This window comes from Lissotriton helveticus, chromosome 2_1, assembly GCF_964261635.1.
Source record: "Lissotriton helveticus chromosome 2_1, aLisHel1.1, whole genome shotgun sequence".
Taxonomy (NCBI): domain Eukaryota; kingdom Metazoa; phylum Chordata; class Amphibia; order Caudata; family Salamandridae; genus Lissotriton; species Lissotriton helveticus.
The window spans coordinates 1,127,827,495-1,127,845,119 of NC_136059.1; the positions used below are offsets into that span (position 1 = coordinate 1,127,827,495).

Here is a 17,625-nt window from a genome sequence, read left to right on the forward strand (position 1 = left end):
CCCGTAGCAGCGCGCTATTTCGAAAAGCAAATGCAGCAAGTCTACAAACACGACGAGTGCTTTCAGGTGATTCTGAAAGCACACTTCATGTTTGTAGACTTGCTGCATTTGCTTTTCTTAATAAAGCTGGGCTGCAGGGTGATTCAATGCTGCCAAAGTTTCAGATTGCTATTTGTGACATTCTCATAATTTCTGTGTAATTAGGAGTGAAGTTTCATCTACTATGAGTAACACATTATCTCCCAAATAAAATCAAGCAATAAAGAGGAGATAAAAAAAATATATTAGAAATGACACCCCACTGAGCAACAAGAAACTCTAAGAGGTCACTGAATTAAAGTGGGCAAAGGGGAAGTAGCTGAAAACTGAGCAGAACTGGCCGACTGCGTGATTGCTACTTTATGCACTGGAAGGCACGGAGTGTAATGATAATGCAGAAAGTGAGGTCATGTGTGGTGCTTTTTGGAAGCAAGCAGACTACTTTGAGAGTCAATGATAGTCTTGCTACTAGAATGGCTGAGCTATAGTGCATGAGGTGAATCAACATGATTGGACAGTCACTACAAAAAAAATGTATGTGCTTGGAGTCCGAAAAGAAAGGGAATCCGATGGACATAGATTGCTTGGCAGTGTGGGGAGAAAACCTCTGCAGAGCTGCATTTTCATTCTATTGCTGAAAGATGTTTAATTACCTTCTCTGTGTAGCATGCAAAGTATTCTAATGAAAGGTTGGGGTCCTGAATCACGTTCACTTGGAACTACCACTCCCTTTCCATAAAAAATACATTCTTGACCCCTGAAATGATGTGCCCTCAGCAGCAGCTACTGTGTGACAAGGCAGTAGGACTGCGGCGCTTAATCTGTGAGGAGAAGTTTATAGCCAAGGGAAAGGTTGGGCAACAACCTAAATCTCACGAACATCATTTTCCAAGAAAGAAATGTCTTTTTGGGAGGAAAAGCAAGGTTCATTGGCGGTGACACTAGTTAAACGACAATGATTCGAAAGGTGTGGCAAAGCTAATTATTTCCAAAACATAGTGTTTTGAAGTATACAAGTGATTATTGCTTTAAACCCAGATCATACAAACAGAATGTCTGAAAATATGGATTATAAGATTGATTTTAAAAACGCCTATACCTCTGCTGGTTGCACTTAAACACTTGTGTGCCGCTATGACGACAATCAAGTCCCAGGTTCCAGTGACAAGACCAATACTGTGCCTACGGTTACTGAAAGTACACATGTCCAGAGGGCACGGCAGGGGCTGAGAAGTTGACAGTTTTGTCAACAATCTCTGTCCAGGCTGACGCAGGCTGTAAAACTATAATTTCCTGCGCAAGAGGCTCAGGTAATGAGACTTCTCTGCTGGCGGGTGCAGCAAGGAAAAGTAAAATGCTACTGACCAGTATGCATCTGTTCTTGGCAGAGGTAGAGGTAGAGGTAATGCCACATATAGAAGAGGATACCAGCAACAACGGTATTCCTCATATGGATCAAACTCGCAATCTTACCGGCCGCATTATAACCAGAGGCAAAATCAATCATCCTCTTTCTCTAGATCGAACAACAGAGGAAGACCAGGATGCCAGGGGAGGGACTCCTCCAAGCATCAATAGCGTCTTGCTGGCTCTTACTACTGTCCCTTCTCCTCCTGTAATATCAGTGGGAGGCAGAATTTCAAATTACCATCACAACTGGCAGCAAATTACATCGGACCGTTGGGTGCTGAGTTCATTCACTGTGGCCATACTCTGGAATCTGTCTATGCACCACCTTCCAAGCCCCCTCGCACCACTGCGTCAATACATCTCCGTCTTCTACAATTGGAAGTCCATCAAATGTTCCTCAATGGAGCGATAAAGCCGGTTCCTATCTCTCAGCGGGGAGAGGGTTTCTACTCCCGGTTTTTCCTGGTCCGGAAGACTTTCCATCAAATGCAGTGCTCTAGCAACAGCCTGCTTTGTAGCTTTTGGTTCTTTACCACTGGCTCAGAGACCCTTTGTAACATAGCCTCATAGAAGCCACGTCACTAGCTTTGCAAGCACTTCGAGGGTTAGGTATCACTCTAAACACAATTTAATCATTGTTAATCGAAAGGATTTTTTTAAAAACATCAAAAGTTTTATATAGCGCTGGCTAGACCCGGAGGTATCAGAGCGCTTTACATGAGTTACAGGTTACAAAGTTACATCACTTAAATCAAAGAGTCACAGGGGGAGGAGGAGGGGGGAATACACAACAGGAAAAACAAGGAAAATTATGTTAGATGTCCGGCTGGGTAGGTGACGGCCGAGGGGGTGAAACCAGGGCCAGACTCCTCTTTAGCAGCATATGACAGCATGGGAATGTGCACTCTCAATAGAGTGATCTGGTAGACTGGTCATGCATGCTGAACCTGGTTCCCAAGTTCCAAATTTGGCAGCTCTGGATATAGTGCCACATTCTCTCCCCCACTGTACACCATACTGCCCCACTGAGAGAAACTCGCACTGTCTTTAGCTACAACCCAATTGTGACCCGCTATAAACATCAGGATACAACTTATTTCAAATTATGCACTAGACCAGAGTAATTTGCTGCCTTAAAAAAATAACACTGTGGAAAAACCAAACACTTATAGGGAATGGAAGATTCTGTAAAGCATGTGAAATATAAGCAGGAACAAAACGGGTACCTTAACGCTTTTACACTCATTATTCAGAAATCAATGAGGGTTTTTGCCTGAAAAGTCAAGGACATGATTACAGGCCCTAGAAGGGACTTGATTCAATGTCTATAGCTTATATCCTTACGAAACATGAGCAGTATGGTTTAAAAAGACTACATCCCTGAAATGAGAGCTCCAGTACACATTTCTTAAATTAAAATAAGCAAAACAGCTGCTAAGAATCACATTAAACATTTTCCACTCCACGCATCAGCAGAAAGACGAGAAAATGCAAGTAGTGCTTCACTGACAAACTCTGTAAAGTGGCGCTAATGTTTTTGGATGACTTCCCCATAAGTTAGGAATCTGAGGTTTCAGCTCCATAGTGGGCATACTTGCACTAGAGCCCGTGCTCTGTTGCTTTGGATACACCTTTGGATGTGTATCACTGACCCCGTACAATTTTGTTGTGTTTACTCTGGGTGTGAATAAAACCAATATGGCCACCTTGCAACCACTCGGTCTTCCTTTATTTTGTTATTTTTTGTATTTCGAATCTTTTTTCTCTCCATCACGCAGCTGCACTTTGGAATAGAAAAATGTAAGAAAAAGACAACATTTCCAGCAAAAGTGTTTCTTTCTCTTTTGGATCCATTTTACAGGGGAATGAATGAAGGAAATAAGAGGAAAGAAAAGAGAGGATAAGAGCTGTTTCTTGAAGTCATGCTTCCATTTAGCAATTGAGGAGGAGCGAGAGACAGAAAGAAGGGGAAGAAGAGAAAGAACGAGAGGGGGGCAGCTGACTACAGCAGCAGAGCAGGATAAGTAGACATTGTCCTTGTCAGAATAGAAGACGGAAGTGCCTCTTTCTAGCCAGACATGCCGACTGGTACGCTGGTCCGACCTCCCATGGAATAAAAAATAATCAACAATGAGAAATGTTTTCAGCACATGACCTGCATTGCGTAGCACGATGAAACCCATTCTGACTTTTTAGATCATAGGAAATGCTGTCAATAAAAATAAATACGCATATGTGCCAACTTTATAGAATATCGACACAGGAAGAGATTAAGTGAACTGCAAGCAGCGCTGTGTGCCAGCCAGCGGCGAGGAGAGGGCGGACAGAAAAAGTAGCACAGTTAAAGAAAACATATGGTCCATACTGAAAGGATCCATGTAGCAGGGGCAGTCTACTGGGTGGGAACAAAACAGCCACAAGCCGGGACAAATTAACACTATTCACCAACGAAAACGATGGAATTCATAAAGGCAGACCAAGCAACCAATGAAAAGTGGTGAGTGTGTTCAAAATCCACAGACTGAATATAGCATGCCTCGCAAAGCAGCGCATGCGCGCGCTGCCTCTAGGCTCTACCTACAAATTGCAGACAATCTATAGTGTAGCAGCAAGCAGGGAGAGAGTACTGTGGGTGTGCAAAATATAAGCATATCAATCTTAATCCCAACTTCATTTGTTGTTTAGAGATCGAGGACTCTCTTCTCATGAAGTAGCAAGAGCTTCAGGAGAATAAATACACACACAATGGATTAAGCGTTCTCTGCCACCGAGAGGCTCATTAGCACGGGGAGTGTGGGTGGGGGTCTTTGTTACAGTTTATTCATGAAGGGTTTCATCTAAGAAACGCTTGCACAACTCTACACAACAATAATAGTCTTTAAGAGGCTCTCTTCTTCCTTCCACCTCCCCAAACCAATATACAGAAACACACATTTATGCAGTCCTCTTTATTTCAATTGCTTTCTAGTACTTGTAATATTTTAGCCGTTATAGAAAAAGGACTACGTGTACCAGGGTGCAAAGAAAAGCAGACTGGATAACAGAAGGAGCTGCTCATGTGCGATGAAACCAGCTGAGTTCCCAGTTCTTTCGTTGACTTATATTAACATTTACCAAAAATGTAACAAAGTACACAACCTCTGAAACTCTAGTCTGTTTTTGTCTTTATTTGTAGGCCTTTTTAGGTTTATAGGAAGTGGTAGAGTAGGGGAGTGCTGTACTGTAGTCCTTTTGTGTTGATGATCAGTGTCAACATTTGGCCCACTTCTATGTTTACTATCATCCTGGTCTTTTAGTTCTGGAAATATTGTCACCCTATAACCAAATACATACACAAGGAAATTACATGAATTAATGGGAATAAAATAAATTGATGCCAGAATGTTGCACCTCTTATATCATGAATCAGCTCAAAAACAAGGCACTTAAAAGAAACTGCTGCTAATATTTCATATTTTTTCCCTTTGAGAGGTAACTTATTCCAAGAATGCTTTTGTCTCATGCTTGGAGCGGAATAGGTCCTTACTCACCTGGTTACCCTAGCCCGAAAGAGTTGATCTAATCTTTTTGCTAGCTTGGAAGTGGAGAGGAAGTCTGCAAAGGCCTCAGTATGGTCTTGTGACACCTTCAAATAGCAGAGAAAACTGCTTAGCTGGCTCTGTAGTGGTAAGACTTTTTACAGCTCAAAAAGGGAACGGCTGCACATTTATTTTTGAGCACGGTATGAAACTTGTTAGGCTCCATAGAAGCCAATTAGAAGCTCTGATTGCGGGGATGCTTTCCATATAGTTTCATAATATAGTCTATTTTTCAGAGCATTTGCATTTATTATTCTATTGGTGAGAGTTTGAAGATACACACTAATAAAAGTGATGAGGGAAGACTTGGCATGCGAATCTTTCAGAAAGGTTGTGCACAAATAAAAAAGCTGTCTCCACCAGCATTCTCCATAACATAGCACAATAAGCAATTGCAGAAGTACAACCATGGTATATCCTAGCACAGCTTCTGAACTCCCTGGACCAGTCATCAAGTTCCTAAAAACAACACGTAAAAGCCCAGCCTCAATCCTCAAATGCTCGGATATAGCTCCAGATGTCCACATATAGCCATACACACCAAATGCCACAGATCAACTTCAAATCCAGCCAATACCAGAACATGCAGAACTACAGCCTCATATGAAGCCACCTAAACCAAGTGCATTGTTTCAGCGTGGGCCTATCTTGAAATGCTCTTGTACAGCCTCATATTCCCATTGGGCGTATTTTAAAAGATTTGGTCTCAAATGTTCTGTGCAGGCAGAATTAAAAACACTCAGTGCAGCATCAATACTCCCAATGCTCGTCCCCCAAGCCCTTGGTAGACCTAACCATCAGCCTATTAGGGCTGAGTGTAGGACAGTGGAGGAACAGTGGAGACCCTGAAGGCGCAGATGTCTACAGAATGGAAGAGCAACCACCTCAGCCTAGTGCATCCTGCGGATTTAGGTCATTTTTATCAGCAGTAGTTGGTACTGGCTCACAAGTCCTTAGAATTCCACAAAACAGCCTTCGTCCTTTTCTCAGATGTGCCAGTGGTAAGAATACCACATTTTGGGTCCCTTCCATTTTCTCTACGCAACAAATAGGAGTCTGCTGAAGAGGTAGAAGAGTGACAAGGGATGGTAACTACAGAAGATAATATGGTCTCTCAGTTTACATTTTGTGTGTAGAACACTGCCCCTCTTTCTTTGAAGGGCGGGGTTAATAAATGTAGCATTAGGTATATCAACAGGAAGCAAGGACAATAATCTGCTTTTCTTTTTTTTACCCCTAAATTATGCCTATGACAATGATGATAATGACAAGATGCAGATGTGAAGGCCACCCTGGATTGAGCTACTCCTCATCTAGGAGCAACACTATCTGGGACTATCATCCATTCATAACACAGCCCACCCTTCACGTACACTTCTTCTATAGCGTAATTACCAAGACATTTTGCAGCTTAACCACTTCAAAGCACCTTCCCTTCACCCCCTTCAGTGCCCTACCTGTTTTTCACTATTTTAAAAGCGTTTTGGAATAATGTATGAGAGTGTAACAATTTCAGTGTCAATGAATATTAATGAAGTTCCCTTTACATAAATCAGGAATTACTGGCTTCATTTTGTGACAGCTAGAATGGTTTACTACTGGTGTTCTTGGCCTCAGAGGAGTCTATACCTAAACTGGGCTTTCTGATGGGAAAAAAACAATGGTCTGGTAGATTATGAAGCACTATTGCAACACTATGCAGGCCAGAAGAAGAAGCTAATGAAAGTCGATTACCACAGAAGTGATATAGAAATATTTTAATTGTCCTTTTACATCTTCCTACACTGCAATGTACAACGCACCTTTCAGTGGGGGCAGATCTGTGAAGCAGGTGTTACTGTAGTTAATGAGAGTCAGAACACGGGCTTGGTGCTTAGTTTGAGAAGTTGTATCGGGTATTTATGGTCTAATCTGTCAGAAGGTGGACTAGGAAACAAACTAGTTACACCTTTCATCTGGAACTAGTCTCTTGAACCACAGATGTGAATCAGAGTGGAGGGCGTGTGTCAGGGGCTAAGGGTGGGTAGCCAGGTGTTAGAAGTTGAATCTGTAAATGTATGCTGGAGTCTGATTGAGAGGAGGAAGGCTATGTCCATTCTTGTACTGTTCAGTTTGAAATAAATAAAATGGGTTATAAAAGGAGTAAAGTTAAACTCTGTAAATACATGCATACCTTTACTGCAGTTGAACCAGTCAGGACAAACGTTGAGAAAATTGGAAGTGGATATCTAGTTTGGGGTGCCCAGCATTCGATAGTCGCTCCCATGGGTAGACAAAATAGGGGCACCTGTTGAGGGAGTGGAAAGGACTCATAATCCACTTCTGGATATCTGAAAATCAAACCTATCAAAGACAAAGGATTGGTTAATTGCCCATCCACAAGCATATGTCCATTCTATTTATCAAATCAATACACATTAGAATAATACAACCCCCCACTAATGTATTATAATATTTAATCAGAGACCCTAGAAAGATGTAACTTCAACCACCCCTAGTGCTTTCAGTACATATTTATCACAAGTTTAACTCGCCTCTCGACTGCTGCAGTTTAGAACTCTCTCGTATGGCCAACATCAAATCCACAGGCTTTGAATCTATTCATCAAACCACATTCTTCTCAATAATAGAACCTCCTAATAAAAAGAACTTCGCTGCCATTTTCAGATTGCAGCCTAAAATCATCTCATGTACTTAAATCATCCTTTTTTTCCAGATATTACTACCTTATATTAAAAAAAGATTTTTTTTAAATTCCGTAGTACCTCCAGTATTCCATGAGCAGCAAAAAAGTTAAATTAGTTGTTTTCAAATCCCTTATTTTGAAGGAAGGATCCTTCAATAGCAAGCTCAAACAAAACTTTGTCTGCAACTGAAACATGACTTTTAGATAAGACTCAGTGCTGTTTAATTAACCGTGATAAAGAGAACAGTAAAATATTCCAGGTCCGACTTTAGCCAGTGCCTAGCACCACCACTCACATTCACCGGTAACAGTGCAGATCTCCACTCTGAATGAAAAAATTTTGTGAGGGGTAAATACTTAAAGATTCATTCGCCCATATACATATCTGTCTGAGGACATGTGCAAAGAGACAATGCAACTATTTATTTATTTTTAAAGTTTTATATATGCGCAACAAGATCCCGAAGGATATCAGAGCGCGTTACAAAAAGGATGGAAGGAAGGTAATACATGCAATATCGACCTTAAGTAGGAATAAGAGCAAGAATAATCACATAACTACAGGACACATGGGTCAAGTGAGAGTAATACAATAGAAATGAAAAAATGAAATGAAAAATTGCACTTGTATAGCGCGTAACTACCCGGAGGCCTCGCAGCGCTTGTGACTGATTGCTTAGCGCGGGCTCAGGGTAGTTCAGTAGGCTTTAGCAAACAAGTGCATTTTCAAAGCTTTCCTAAAGGACATATAATTGCTGTTTCCTCGGATAGGGAAAGGGAGGGAATTCCAGAGTCTGGCCGCAGAATGGGAGAAAGAGCGGCCGCCCCAGCGGGCTCTGTTGACTTTAAAGGAAGTTGCCAACTGGAGGGTGCCAGAGCGAAGGGGGCGAGATGGAACATAAGGCGTGACTATGGAGTGTAGGATTGCCGGGCCTGCTCGGTGAAAGGATTTGTGCAGAATGCACATGGCTTTGAATTGCACTCTTGCGGCCATTGGGAGCCAATGGAGTTCCCTTAGGGCCTTCTTTGCTGACTGCCAGCGAGGCAGGTTGTAAAGTAGGCGGGCCGCACTATTTTGGGTAACCTGAAGCTTCCGTATAACGCAAGCCGGGGCTCCCATATAGAGAGCGTTCCCATAATCCAGGCGGGAGAGTATCAGGGCCTGGACCATGACCCTTCTCGCCTGAAGTGGGAGCAGAGGGAGCACCTTGCGAGCATCCTCATTAGCCCGAAACAGGTGGCGGCAGTCTTGGTGGCTTGGACCGAAAAGTCGAGTGATTTGTCGAGCCAAATCCCAAGGCTCTTTATCTGGGACTTAGGGACAGGGGGCAGGCCCAAACATGGTGGCCAGATGGATGCAAGGGTAGACAGGGGGGGATTACCCAGTAGAATGATATCTGTCTTCTCCCCGTTGAGTTTCAAACAGGAAGATTGCATCCAGCTGGCGACAGCCTCTAGACAGGGACCTAGGGTGTTAGACGATCCCTCCGAGTGGTCTAAAGAGACCACCAGTTGGGTATCGTCCGCGTAGGTGACAATACGCACACCAAAGGGATGGACTATCCTGTCTAGGGGTTCCATGTAGGCATTAAAAAGGGTAGGACTTAGGGAGGAGCCCTGGGGGACCCCGCACCTAAGTGGGTGTTTGGGAGAAGCCACCTCACCCTCAAAGACCTGAAAGAATCGTTCGTTCAGGAAGGATGTCAGCCATTCCAGGGCCGCGCCCGACACGCCCATGCCCGCCAGTCGTTGTAATAGCGTGGCATGGTTAACCGTGTCGAACGCGGCGCTGAGGTCCAATAAGATAATGGTGACCTTTCCTCCCCGATCCAACACGGCTCTTGCTTCTTCCGTTACCGCTAGAAGGGCGGTTTCGGTTCCGTGCTGAGGACGAAAACCTGTCTGGGAGGCACGCAACAGACTATTGGATTCCAAATAGTCCGTTAAGGTGTTATTAACGTGCCTCTCAAGCAGTTTACTCAGCCACGGAAGTAAAGAAATAGGGCGGTAGTTGGCCAGGTTGCTCTGGTCCAGGGTGGGCTTTTTCAGCAATGCCTTCACCATTGCACACTTCCATGAAGGTGGGACGGATTTAGAAATGATGGAGATATTAAGAACGTCTAAGATGACTGGACGAATAACGTCCAAGACCTTGATAAGGGTCTGAGGGGGTGCTGGGTCGATGGGCGACCCAGAGGTGATCTTAGGAATTAATCTGTCTAGACTATGTGCATCAAGAAGTGGAATTGTGTCAAGCCCACAAGGGACCGAGGGATCAGGGGTTGTGGGAGCGGGGAGTCTCATATCCTCCTTAGGATTGCTAAATGAGGAGTATATGGTCTGGGTTTTTTGGGGGAAAAAAACGGCCAGATCATTGCAGCGGTTTTGAGCGCCTTCAGCAGAAGGACGCTCAGCAAGAGGTAAGATAAGGGACTTTGCAATCTTAAAAATTTCCCTAGGGGCGTTAGCAGCTGCGTTAATTTTCCCTTCATAAAAAAGAACTTGTGCCGCCTTGATCTCTATCTTATAAAGCTTCATAGCAGCCCTATATTCAACCTTTCTGAGCTGGGAGTGGTCCTTCCTCCAGGCTCTCTCAAGTTTGCGACACTCTAATTTCATAGATCTAAGGGCAGGTGTATACCATGGGGCAACTTTGAGTCTTCTTATAGAATTACGGGGGCATTTAGGAAGAACCTGGTTGAGGGTACTAGAGATCCAGTTGTCAAAATTATTAGTGGCCATGAAGGGATTGGTTGCCTTCCTAGGTGGATCTCGGGCAAGAACAGCTACCCAGTCGGGGAGGCAGAGTGAGGGCCATTTCCTTCCCAGGTGCTTGGCAAAGTTTTGAAAGGAAGAGGGGGAATTGGTGAGCCAGGTGAAAGGTATCAAAAAATGGTCGGTCCAGGGTAGTGGGATAGGAGTCTCGACGGTAAGATCGTCTATATTGCTGTAAATGTGATCAAGAAGATGTCCCCTGTTATGGGTTACCTGGTGGCCCCTTTGGCAGAGATCAATGGCTTGCAAGTTGGAACGGAGGTTGTTGGCTGACGTATCGAGGGGGTCATCAAGATGTAAGTTAAAGTCCCCGAGCAGAGTAAGATTGGGCGAGGTCAGCACAACACTTGCAGTGAGATCTGTTATATTAGTAATAAAGTTATTAAGGGTGCCGGGTGGGCGATAGACCAGGATGCCCGAGAAAGTGGTGGTGGGAGAAAATTCTAACGAGAAGTGAAGGCTCTCGCATGCCGGTGAGGTGGTTGGAGTAACACGGCACCCAAAACTGTCTCTATATATTATGGCCAATCCACCACCTCTCCCGGTCTGACGATCAAGTCGTTTGAGGGTATATCCTTGAGGGGTAACCCATGCTGTAGTCGGGTCATTATCTATCTGGAGCCAGGTTTCTGTTAAGAAAAGAGCATCGGGATTGAGCTCTTCAATCAACATATGCAGCTCAGTATGATGTTTCGGTAGAGACCGACAATTAAGGAGATACATCCTCCATTTCTGTACAGGGGGAGAGTGGCAGCTATGTGAAGAAGTGCACCAGTCGCAATATTTACAATAGTACTCTGTGTTGGTAGGAAGGATCGAGTGACGGCAAGAAGGATTGGAGGGAGGTCGTAGGGCAAGTAGCGAAGAGGGGATATAAGATAAACTCTCCCCTGCCATAATAGAAGTCGAGTCCGAGGGCCAGCGGGAAGCGTCTGGACGCGCACTGGCGCAGACTGGCTTCTCTTTGGCGCCTCTTCGGCGCGTGTACGGCGCTACCGCTGCGCGGAGAAATGAGGGATCATATAGATTGGGCGAAGGTGGAGACTAGCACGTCAACCTCCAAAGATGGCCGCCCTAAGTGGAGCAACCAGGAAGTGGTGCCGCTTTAACCTCTCTCCACAACAAACAGCACTGGTAGCTGCGATGGACCGGGGAGTGGGCAAGCAAGATGCAGGTATTAAGCACAATTTTCACAATAAATGGCAAAACAATTTAAAAAACGATAAAAACGCTTGCAGCAGTCCTAATCACTGCCAAGCGCTAGCGCAGCGATGTTAGTAGGTCAATAGGCAGGTACATAGCGGACTAAACGTGTATGTATCTTTTTAAAAATGTGTGTAAAGTGATTGATGCATAGTCCAAAACTATATATACATGCATAACAATCCAAATATATAAGAAATGGTATATGTACTCAAATTAGAGAAGATGCTCTAGAAACAAAATCATTCAGGCACATTTAACTAACTCCAAGAATCCAACGTAAATGGCGATATCTTTAAATGTAACCGATGTGAACAGAACTAGCATTTCTGTATATGAAAAATTATGAACTTGCATATTCAAGCATATGAATGGTAAGAGAAAACGTGCCCACTAGCAGTTCTGGTTGTTAAGAAATTGTAGACAAAAATTAGATGCATATCTGTTTACCTGTCAACTCCTCACTCATCTAGTTTCTAGAAAAAATGTTGTTCAAACTTTAAAATGTTGCAGATAATTACGCACACAGGCAATCAAACATCATGGTATAGCACAGTATTTCTTTAAACAGTTACTAGATTCCGAAGATCACTCAATGGAATCACCAAAACTGGACACAACACAGGCAATGTCTACATATCTAATTTTCCAGGACGAAAACAAGTTACTTACCTGTAACTTTGGTTCCCCAGTATTGGTAACTTTCATAGATTCCCATGCTTTGTATCATTCCCCGGCCGTCGGAATGGGAGCCTCGCTAAATAGAAAATACCATAGCAGTAGGTACAAAAGAGAAAACTGGCCTAGGCCTAATCTCATTTTGTAGCATATCCACCTCTTTTTGTAAAAGAGACCAAAAAAGTTGCTACAACCAATCAGAAGAGCCTCACCCCATAGAACCCTCCTGAGAGAGCCTCAGATTTTCGTAGCCGTTGTGTAACAGTAACTACATCTGAAAAAGGCCGAGCTTTCCCAGGGGAGGAGGGTGGGCGCATGGGAATCTATGAAAGTTACTAATACTGGGGAACCAAAGTTACAGGTAAGTAACTTGTTTTCTTTCCCCAGTATTGGAACTTTCATAGATTCCCATGCTTTGTATCAGAGTAGCTAGCAGTAAGTCATAAAAGCACATTTTGTTACAGGAGTATCAATACATTCTTATTATACTTTTTCTCATAGGAAACAAAACGTAACATGTTACCATAGAAAAGAATAAGTATCTGATACAAAATGTGCAATACAGGAAGGAGGGATTGTAGGGAAAGCTCACCTCTCATTGAAAAAGATTTCTCTGGACTGCCTGTCCCACAGCCGTTTCCCTTCTCATGGAAGAGTCCAAGCAGTAATGCTTTGTGAAAGTGTGGGTACTGCTCCACGTAGCTGCTCTACAAATGTCTTTGATAGGGACTCAAGCAAATAGAGCCACAGATGATGAGACTGATCTCGTCGAATGAGCCCGAACACGCCTTTCCAGCGGTTTGTCCGCTTCTTGGTGACAAAAGTGAATTGCATTAGAGATCCAGCGAGAAATGCTTTGTTTTGAAAGACCAAAGAGAAGGACCTGAGGATGTCCGCCTGAATCTAGAGATAGCAGCAAGGTGTACTTTGATGGAAGAATGCGCCAGACCTGACTTAGCCAGAGAAAGAATGTAAGGCAAAATCTGGTGAGGAGCTGAAGTGTACGGATGGAGATTCTGCCGTTGGCACCACAAGCAGAAACGTTTCCATTTTGCATGGTGAGTCTTATTTGTACTTGGTGCACGGATAGTATTTCTTTACACTCCCTAGTGAGGTTCAAATTCTGGAATTCTCTGTGCTCAGGAGCCACGCTGTCAATTGGAGTGAGCTCGGATTTGGAAGCAGCACTTGACCCTGAGACATTGTCAATAGAGACGGAATGGGCCGTAGGTGAATTGGCTGATCTTGAGAGAGTAGGAGAAGCTCCGTGAACCAGAATGGTCGGGGCCACGCTGGTGCGATCAAAATCCTCCTGCGAGGTTCTGCCTTGAGTTTCCTGGTCAGCCTCGGAAGTAGGGGTATCGGAGGAAAGGCTTAAACAAATGCGCCGGACCAGGCTATCGAACGAGCATTCCCCAGTGAACCTCGATGGAGATCCCTGCTTGCATAGAAACTGCATTTCTTGTTTTCTGGGGTCGCAAACAGGTCTATGGTTGGAGTGCCCCAACCTGAGAAGATGTTCTCCAGAGTGCCCTGATCCAGTTCCCACTCGTGACTGATTGATTTTAGATGACTCAGTGCCTGTTGAATTGAGTGTACCTGGGAGATGTTGCGCCGTGAGAGAAATCCTGTGGAGGATTGCCCACTTCCATATTTCTTGGGCTTCCCTTAAAAGAACCCGGGATCTTGTCCCGCCCTGTTTGTTTATATAGTGCATGGCAGTCGTATTGTCCGTACGAACCAGCACCGAGCCATTCTGTATTCTTGGAAGGAAAGCTTGTAAAGCTAAATGAATGGCTTTGAGTTCCAGCAGATTGATGTGGGACTTGCGCTGCTCGGGCGTCCAATGACCGGTCACTTGTAAATCCTGCAACACTGCTCCCCAGCCTTTTAGTGAGGCATCCGTGGTGAGAACCATGGAAGCTGGGGAGATCCTGAAAGTGAGACCCTTTGAAATATTCTCCTTTATCGTCCACCAGTTGATTGTGCTTTTCATTCCTGGTGTTACTGTTATTTTGTCGTCGAATGAGCCTTCTGCTTGGCACCACTGCCTGTCTAGCTGTTCTTGCAGTGGACGCATTCGTAGCCTGCAGTGCGGAATTAATGGTATGCAAGACGAGATCGATCCTAGTAGCGATTTGTACAGACGGACCAACAGATTTCCTCCTTTGTAAGAGACGAGCTGAGAGAATGAGTCTTTTTTTGTCTTTCTTCCGAAGGGAAAGCTTTGCAGCGATTCGTATCCAGAATGGACCCTAGAAATCTGGCCGACCTGGATGGTTGAAGGAACGATTTGGATTTGTTGAGTTGAAGACCTAGTTGGTTGAAAAGTTGAATGCAGCTATTGACCGCCTTGGAAGCCGCTTGAAAGGATGGAGCCTTTATCAACCAATCGTCTAGGTAGGGAAAAACCTCCAGAGATTGCCTTCTGAGAAACGCCGCCACTGGGGCCAATACCTTTGTAAATATCCGTGGTGCGGACCTGAGACCAAACGGAAGCACCTTGAATTGAAAGTGGCTCTTGGCTATTGTGAAGCGTAGATATCGTCTGTGAGCTGGATGGATTGGCACATGGAAATACGCATCCTCTAAATCCAGAGTTGCCATGTAGTCCCCTAGATTGAGAAGACGTAAAATGTCTTGAAGAGAAACCATTCTGAATGACAGCTTGATGAGATAGGAGTTGAGCTCCCTTAGGTCTCATATTGGACGCCACCTTTCCTCCATCTTGCGAACCAGGAAAAACCTGGAATAAAAACCTTCCCCTCTTTGAGAGTGAGGTTCAGGTTCTATTGCCCCCTTGATGAATAGTTGGTGGGCTTCGAGACATAGAAGTCGCAGATGTTTAGACTCGGTGGGGCGAGGAGCTCTGGAAGGAGGAAGATGTTGAAATTCCAACGTGTGGCCAAATCGAATGATATTCAAGACCCACCGGTCAGATGTAATGATCATCCAGCTGCGTAGACAATGCCAAATCCTGCCCCCCCACTGATGTTATCGGAGGGGGAGGACCAGTAGAAAAAGCCAAGAGGCAGCTATTGCCGTTTAGATGGATCTCTCACCTGGCGACCCTGTCGACCTCTTGTTGGTTGGCGAGAGAAAGTTGCAGATTGGCCCTGCCTCTGAGAATATTGTGGCATGTAGGCTTGTGATGATTGGGAATATGAGGAGTAGCGTTGTTGCCTTTTGCCCCTCGCTATGGTACCTTACGGTATTGAAGAGTGCCTAAGGACTTGGCTGTTTCAGTGTCCTTCTTGATATCTTGTAAGGCATCATCTATGTGTTTTCCAAAAAGCAGATCACCATCAAAGGGCAAATCTAAAATCTTATTTTCCACCTCAGGGCAAAACCAGGTAGCCCGAAGCCGAACCTGCCAAGGCACGAAAAGCAGTTGTGGCTATGTCCATGGCGCAGTCAATTATTTCCGAGGAAGAGCGCTCCCCTTCCTCTAAAATCTTCCTTGCATCCGCCTTAGCACTCTCCGGTAACTGATCCACAAACGGAGACATATCGCACCACATTTGGGGATCATATCGTCCCAAAATTGCTAGTGCATTGGAGGCACGAACAAGGAGACTTTACATTGCAGAGAATCTTTTGCCCACATTGTCAAGGCGTCTACCCTCCTTATCAGGTGGACAAGCCAGAGGGGCCGAAGGATTCTTTGACTTCCTTTGCGCCGCCTGGGAGATCACAGAGTCCAGCCTCGGTTGGCCAATCAGGCACGCGGGACTACCATCAGGGGCCTTGTACTTTTTCTCCAACCGCGGTAGGACCGGAACAACGGTTGCTGGAGACTGCATGACCTTCACACCCTCAGACAAACATGCTCTATGATTGGAATAGAGCGGATTGATTTCTTGTATGGCTCCTTGAAGTCATAGAGGAAGTAGTCTGATTGAACCATAGGAACTGGATGTCCAAACCGTTTTGAAGCTCTTTCCATGAGGTTATGGAAACCTCCTATGTCAGTTGGAGGGGAGTCTTCCGGATCCGGTGAAGGAGAAGGTGGATCTGGAATTTGTAATCGTCCCACTCTCTATCGGATTTGGGACCTCCGTTACATTTTCTCCATCATCAGAGGAATCGTCATCATTGTCACCATACACCTGTCCTGAGGTGACACCATGTCTCTCCTCCGCAGGTTGTTCCCTTGGCTGAACCTCCACAGCTGAAGAGGAAGGTGGCGGTGGTGGAGGAGGTGGCTGTATTTTACATGGAGCGGAGATGGGCTATAAGCGTCCCCATATGGACTATCATCATCATCTGAATAGTCCTCATCTAAAAGTAAGGCTGGAGGCAAGGGCGTCACTCTTCGTGGGGATGTCATGTCCGGTGTGATTTGGCGTCTGTTTATGGAGATTTTGACCTTTTGTACCGTCAGCAAGCTAGTCGTCAGTATTACAGCAGCTGTCGTCATTCCCATCGTCGTCGACACCAGTGTCGGTGTCATCATCGTCGACGACAAAGAGAATGAAGCTCCAGCCGTCGACGCAGCCGACGTTGAGGCTGTCGTCGACTGTCCCGTCGACAAGGCAGAAATAGCAGTTTTCTGGATTTTCGTCGACGTACCTGAAGATATCACCGTCGACGAGCGGGTTTTTCTTGTCCGATATTGGTTCTTGAGGTAAGGAAACAGGTTTCTTAAAACCTTTTGCTTTCCCAGGTGGTGGAGAGATAACAGAAGGCCCTTGAGACCCCCTTCTGAGAAGAAACCACCTCAGACACTAATCCCTCTTTCTCCTTTGCACCTTGGTGAGGAGATTTTCGGGGACTAGACCTAGTAGACCTATCAGAGGTCTTTTGAGAGGTCTTAGACGGAGGCTCAGCAGATGTTGAAGGGGAAGACCTACCCCTCTTTTTAGATCTTCTTGAGGAGGAAGCTGAAGAGGAATCTTCGCTGTCGCTGGAAATGACCTCCTTTCTAGACTTCATCTTTTGCAGCCAGGTCCGAAGTCTTCCTTCTCTGTCCCTTAATGTCTTAGTAGAGAAGGTCCTGCAGATTTTACAATCAGTAGCTTTGTGGTCCGGGTACAAGCAGAATATACAATCCTTATGCTTGTCCTCCACATAAAGTCTTTTCTTTGAACAGGTAGCACAAGCTTAGAACAAGGCTTTCTTCTCTTTATCTGACATCTTGAGAAAAAAAGGTTGATTTTTCAAGTTGTAGAAAGAAAAACTGAGCAGAGCTCAGAGGAGACTTTCCTAGTACAACGTGCAGTAGAAAATCTGAGGCTCTGAGGCTCTCTCAAGAGG

The 17,625-nt window shown here is 44.8% G+C and overlaps 1 protein-coding gene across 1 annotated transcript in view; it reads right to left on the bottom strand.

Moving 5' to 3' along the window:
* Window positions 1-17,625, bottom strand: part of DENND4C (DENN domain containing 4C) — a 1,285,018-nt gene that overhangs the window by 992,259 nt on the left and 275,134 nt on the right. The window contains exon 6 of the mRNA XM_078675962.1: window positions 7,201-7,370. Within this exon, the coding sequence (XP_078532088.1) occupies window positions 7,201-7,370 (170 nt within the window). The remainder of the gene's footprint in view (window positions 1-7,200; window positions 7,371-17,625) is intronic.